The 6,250-nt window shown below is 39.2% G+C and overlaps 1 protein-coding gene across 1 annotated transcript in view; it reads left to right on the top strand.

The window, feature by feature from the left end:
* Positions 1-6,250, top strand: part of dnah11 (dynein, axonemal, heavy chain 11) — a 56,993-nt gene that overhangs the window by 44,534 nt on the left and 6,209 nt on the right. Inside the window, exons 66-75 of the mRNA XM_015400360.1 lie at positions 329-533; positions 632-796; positions 987-1,127; positions 2,456-2,626; positions 3,028-3,150; positions 3,253-3,446; positions 4,056-4,204; positions 4,293-4,420; positions 4,711-4,938; positions 5,033-5,224. Of these exons, the coding sequence (XP_015255846.1) occupies positions 329-533; positions 632-796; positions 987-1,127; positions 2,456-2,626; positions 3,028-3,150; positions 3,253-3,446; positions 4,056-4,204; positions 4,293-4,420; positions 4,711-4,938; positions 5,033-5,224 (1,696 nt within the window). The remainder of the gene's footprint in view (positions 1-328; positions 534-631; positions 797-986; positions 1,128-2,455; positions 2,627-3,027; positions 3,151-3,252; positions 3,447-4,055; positions 4,205-4,292; positions 4,421-4,710; positions 4,939-5,032; positions 5,225-6,250) is intronic.

Below are 6,250 nucleotides of genomic sequence, written 5' to 3'. Positions count from 1 at the left end.
TCATGTTGCTGCGGTCTGCAGTCTGGACATTAGATGTCGCTGAAAATTACACACTGTAGCTTTAACAAAAAAAAAGATTTGTTCGTTGAATAAGCACTCTGTTAATCTTTTTCAGTTGAAAACAATATATCTAACGCATTTTAAATAAAGGTACTCAGTTTCTGTTGCAACATGTTCCAAAAGTTATTAACATCTCTCCAGTTTTGTGACACAGTTGTTGTAGTGATATTGTTTAGTTGATTCAGTTTGTAAATTCTAAATATTGAGAGCATTATTAGAACCATGAATAATGGTTGTAATGGTTGTCTTTCCTATTCCTGTTATATAGGTATATTCTTATTGGCGACAAGGAGTGTGAGTACAACAAGAACTTTCAGCTAATTCTACACACCAAGCTGGCTAATCCGCACTTCCCTCCTGAGCTCCAGGCCCAGACCACCCTCATTAACTTCACAGTGACACCTGAGGGCCTGGGGAACCAGCTTCTTGGACAGGCGGTGTCCAATGAGAGACCTGACCTGGAGAGTCTAAAGGTAAACCTTGTTACATGTTGCGAAACTTGAAGACTGTTTGTGGTCTACAGGAAAGTGAATTAATAAACATAACTTAATTTCAAATGTTACCCACCAAGCTGCAGCTCACCATGCAACAGAACCAATTCAAGATTGAGCTCAAGAAGTTTGAGGATGATCTACTGAGTCATTTGTCTGCAGCTAGTGGTAATTTTCTCAGTGACAACTCTCTGGTAGAGCAGCTTGAAAATACCAAGCGCATGGCCTCTCACATTCAGTGTAAGGTAAAGTTATTACACAAAAATTGCTCTGTGTTGTTCTTTTTTTCCTTTTTTTAAATGTCACACAACAGCGTGTGGCTCATTTTATTGCATTAGCTATAAATGATGTGTAGCTAGGCATATGTGTAATGGGAGGGTTTTGGTGCATGACTGAGAGCCTAATAGCTCATTTTTTTGCAATCGGAACACACAGGTGGCAGAGGCTAGAGACAACGAGACAAAGATCAACGAGGCTCGGGAACTATACCGCCCAGCAGCTGAGAGAGCGTCGCTCCTGTTTTTTATCATCAATGACCTCAGCAAGATTAACCCCATGTACCAGTTTTCTCTCAAGGTGAAACTATCCAGCCTGGGGTGCTCTCAGAGGGATGTTTATTTCGAATACTTCCTAAATATCCCTTTCACACGATTTTTTAGTATACAAATTAAAATCTGAAATGACAGCGAACCTTTGTATTCAATCCCTTTGAGGCAGTATTTTATTTAACCAACTGTTCATGCAATTGGAGCTGCACTGTGCATAAAAAAAAGAAAAAAATTTTCTTTCGAAAAAAGCTATTCTCTTTCACTTTACATTCATGAGATTTCTGTAGTTCATTTGTAGTTTGCTACTAACCGTAGGAAATAGTTGATATGTGGAAGGCCGTGCTCTGATGATATGAGACAAACATTGTAAAACATGGCAGTGGCTGCATTATGCTCCTGGGCTGTTTTCACCAGCAAGGGGTGAATAAGGTCAGAGTCAGTAGAAAATTAATGAGGCTACATGCAGGGCAATCCTAGAAAAACAACACAAAAAATTAGAGGCTTCATCCTGGGTCCAGCTTTAAACAGGGGCAGATTGCAAATGGAATGTATTATAATAATATAATAGAATGTCACCTATATAAATCCGGTCCTTAATCCAGTTTACAATGTATGAAAAGACTCAATAATTAAATAGCTCTTATGCTTCCATCCAGTCTTTATCAACTCGAGCAAAAATATATTTTGTTTCCTGGTGTTTAAACTGGTAGACAGGCGACCCCATAGAAAAGGTTTCTCTTATAGCAGCAAAAAGAGAGTTCTACAAAGTACTGACTCAGGGGAGCTAACCACTAATGCACTTTATACCTTAAAAGCTTTTATTTTTAATAGAAATATTAAAAAAAAAACATGAGATGACGTCTTTCTCCTTCATTTTTTCATTGGTGTGTGTTGGTCTGTTACAAAAATCCAGATAAAATTCACAGAAGTTTTTTGTGATAAGTGGCAACAGGGGCGGAACTAGATGGGGGGCCAGGGGTGGCCGTGGCCTCCCTTAGCCAATCATTGGCCACCCCTGTGGCCACCCCAACCCTTTATTTCCCTCTAATAAAGATGGTGGCAGCAGTAATAATTTAAAGTGGAATATTCAAAACATTTTAATGTTACATATATTAACAATTACTTGACAAACAAAAACACTGTGGTTAATTATGCACATCAATATACAAACATTAAAGATAAGTACGGAATTCATGCTCTTTTCAGAACTAGATTTTGTCTTTTAGGGGGTAAAGAGAAAATGATGTGTCTCTGCAAGTCATCTAGGAGAGTTCAGTGAAATTATTCAGAGAATACTGATACTTTAGCAAGAAACTGTACCTAGTGATAATTTTGCTCTCTTTGGTTTTATTCCAGGCATTTAACTCAATGTTTAACAAAGCAATAAAGAATGCTGAATGGGACGAAGATGTACAGACCAGAGTGTGCACCCTCACTGAGGCCATCACCTATTCTGTATTCCTGTACACCAGCCAGGGCCTGTTTGAGAGAGACAAATTAACCTTCTTGTCACACATTGCCTTCCAGGTGAGGGACCGAGGTCCGCCCCCAAAGGTGGAGCCTGCTGTCACTCTCATCAATCAAAGTACTTTTCTGCCCCCACATTAACTTCAATTAAAAGCAGTCAGCAATACCATACGCTGCTATTGATTACCTTTCACACCTGGCTCTGTGGCTGCTGTTCAGACAGTTGGTTCTGACAAGAGGGTTGGATCTCATGGCATAATGCAATTATCTGTCACAGCAGCAACTGTTTTCTTCATAAGAACTGTCCAACTTTGAAGGCTGTCCTTCATGTGGCTTTTTTCAAATTTAATTACAGTTTTTCAGCCTTTGAAGTTGACATTTTTTTTTCTGTTTCTGTTTCATTGACTAAAAATTTCTCAAAACTACATAGATAATAAAAGGATTATGGTTCTCTTCCATAGATTCTCCTTAGTCAGGGTCTGATTGATCCCCAGGAATTTGAGTTCCTGCTTCATTTCCCAGTGGAGGCTACAAAAGTCAGTGCACTGTCATTCCTCTCTCCACAAAGCTGGGGGGCCATTAAGGTATGAAACAATAATTCTGCTACCTGAGTTAATATCTTTTAATACATACAGTGCTCTGTACAATTGGAGGATGACATGATGACACACTTTACTCTGATGCAGACAATCTCTACAATGGAGGGATTCAGTGGGCTTGACAAAGATATGGAGAGTTCCCCGAAACGCTGGAGGAAGATTGTTGAATCCAGCACTCCTGAGAACGAAAAGCTTCCTCAGGACTGGAAGAATAAGAGCCTCCTTCAGAAGCTCATTATCCTGAGAGCACTCCGACCTGATAGGCTAACCTATGCATTGCGGTAAATAACTAACCATTGTTCAACAACTTTACTTGTGAAAAACTTGACACAGCTTGAACTTTTTAAAATTTTATGTTAGAAGTAGAAGGCATGCACTGATATTCAGTCACCTCTACTCTGATCTCTACCAATAAACGCCAGTCAGACCGGTTCCCTTGAAAGATGTCCACGATTTAATATATGGAGTCCCCCTGTGTGTGACTTATTCTCAGCGTAAAAGCAGCTGGTCTGTAAAGGATTGTTGAAAAGGTTAATGGACAGGCAGCATAATGTAGACCAAGGAATACAGCTCAGGGATAGAGGGGTGAAGTATCAAACCAGTATTAGGTTACAAGATGTGTGACGATCAAGATTTGAGCAGAATATACCTCATTGTTCATTGAACATTGTTTAAAAAAACAGATATAGAATTTTTATGAGCTGTAGGCTTTTTTGCAAAGCAAGAAAACAAGCACCTTTCAATCTATAAAGTGTAAAGCTAGTACAGGCATGCTCCAAAATACTTCATTGCTGAAAAAGTTCAAGGGGTATGCTTCATTTTGCAAAGAACTGTAGGTTTGCATTTTTTGGTCTACCACTTGCCAAGCTTCTCATGATGTCTTCCTATAGGAGGTTTGTGGAACAAAGCATGGGAACTAAATATTTGGAGAACACCAGGCTGGAATTTATGACACTGTATGAGGATAGCAGTCCTTCAACCTCCATGTTCTTCATCCTTTCACCTGGAGTGGATCCACTTAGAGATGTTGAGAAACTAGGTAGCATCTAGTTTGACCCATGCATATTATTTCTGAGTTGGATTTGTTTGCATTTTATTTTTATAATTATTATTATTTTATAATGCAGGTTTAAAGCTTGGATTTTCCATTGACTGGGGAACTTTGCACAATGTGTCCCTTGGACAGGGGCAGGAGGAGGAGGCGGAGAGGGTTCTCAGGAATGCCTCCAAACACGGACAATGGGTCATTTTGCAGGTAGAGGCTCTTACTACAGTACACTGCACAGAAAGCTGTGACTCAATGCTGAGCCTCCTTGTGCCACTAATGATATTATCTCATCCCTGGAACGAGGGAAATAAACTCAATTTGGTTCAATAAAAGCCCTAATTGGCAAGATCAGCTCAATTATTGGCTACTTTAGATAGGGACTGTGACCTAAGGGAATTGGCGAGGGTTTTTTAAACAAATAAAGGGCATAGAAAATATTTTTTGGGATGCATCGAATTAGAAATTTATTATTAAATCTCATAATTTGTTTTGGTCAGAATGTGCACCTTGCGGTTCGCTGGCTGCCTTTGCTAGATGCTCTCTTGGAGATGGCAGCAGCAGACAGCCATGCCAGCTACAGAGTTTTCATCACTGCAGAACCAGCAGAGAGCCCTGAGCAGCATATGATCCCCAGAGGCGTACTGGAGAATGCCATCAAAATCACAAACGAGCCCCCTTCCGGCATGAACCCCAGTTTACACGCTGCTCTCAACAACTTCAGCCAGGTGAGCTGAATACTTTCACCTGTAGGTGTCTCCTGATATGTGCCGCCTGAAGCTAATATTTGGTTCTTGTTGTTTGTTTTTTTTTACTTTTCAGGAGACTCTAGATATGTCTTCCAGAGAGCAAGAGTTTAACTTGATGTTGTTCTCCCTCTGCTTCTTCCACGCCTGTGTAACAGAACGTAGAAAATTTGGTCCCCAAGGATGGAATCACAACTACCCCTTCAGCACAGGGGACCTCACCATTTCGGCCAATGTTTTATATAACTACCTAGAGGCCAACTCCAAAGTATTTATTATTCTTAATCAGAATCCCCTTTCATTGTATTTCTTTTTTCTTAATAAAACTTTTAATGTGTTTTTGTAGTCAACTAAATAATAAAAAAGAAGGGTAATGGTATTATTATCGACATTAATGTGAGACAAGGATTTTGAATTACACTGAAGTCTCTCCAATTATTTCTTTAAAGTCTTTTGTCGCATTGGTATTTGTGAAAAATGCTCATTACAGGCTATTTTTTTCTAATCCACAACCTATAATTTAGCTTTATTTCACAAAGACAAAAAAATCCATTCCTTCAGATTTGCACCCCTCACAACTCGTGATGCATTTCTCTTAGAACTCCCATTACTGCGGTCATAACCAATTAGATCTCCAAAGTATTCTGCCCTCCAAAAACGAATGTCCTTCATTACGTTAACCAAACACTAACCTGTATGTGCGTATACAGAGGATTCATTAGAAGGGCAATGAAGCGTTATCCTAAATGTAATTACACGCAGCCAATGTGACAGTTCACATCGCTACATAAGTGATCACTGCAATTAGAGCTGATGAAGGAAGCAATTTGCAAAACAATACAGGTACAACTGAACCTACAGCTTTTGTAATTTGTTATGAATTGCATGTTCTGTTCTTCCTCCTTCACGCTCGGGGTTCATAATCTCCCGCTGAGGCAGAGACTACTCTGTCATCCAGCGCATTGGTTTGTGTAAAGAAATATCATTTTATTATATTCCCTATCATAACATCCCCAGAAGTTGTCGGTAAGGAGGGTATAGTGTAGTTGCCCCTTAAGGTCTTTCTGAAATATATATAAACTAAATATATCTGCATTTATGGTGAAAAGCAATAATATGTATAGGATTGTAAAAATATTCAATCAATGATCTTGGGGTTCAACAGCTTTCAGATGAATTTGAACCTAACCCAATTTAAATCTCAATATTACACAGAGATGAGTACAATGTAAAAAAATACATGCTTCATTGCAGTGTTAAAAAAATGGTGGACCCCAAAAACCCTGCATATTAA

Source organism: Cyprinodon variegatus, unplaced genomic scaffold (assembly GCF_000732505.1).
Source record: "Cyprinodon variegatus isolate N-32 unplaced genomic scaffold, C_variegatus-1.0 Scaffold2, whole genome shotgun sequence".
Classification (NCBI taxonomy): domain Eukaryota; kingdom Metazoa; phylum Chordata; class Actinopteri; order Cyprinodontiformes; family Cyprinodontidae; genus Cyprinodon; species Cyprinodon variegatus.
Note: the sequence above shows the minus strand (reverse complement) of the source record. Positions and strands in the feature narration are given on the sequence as shown.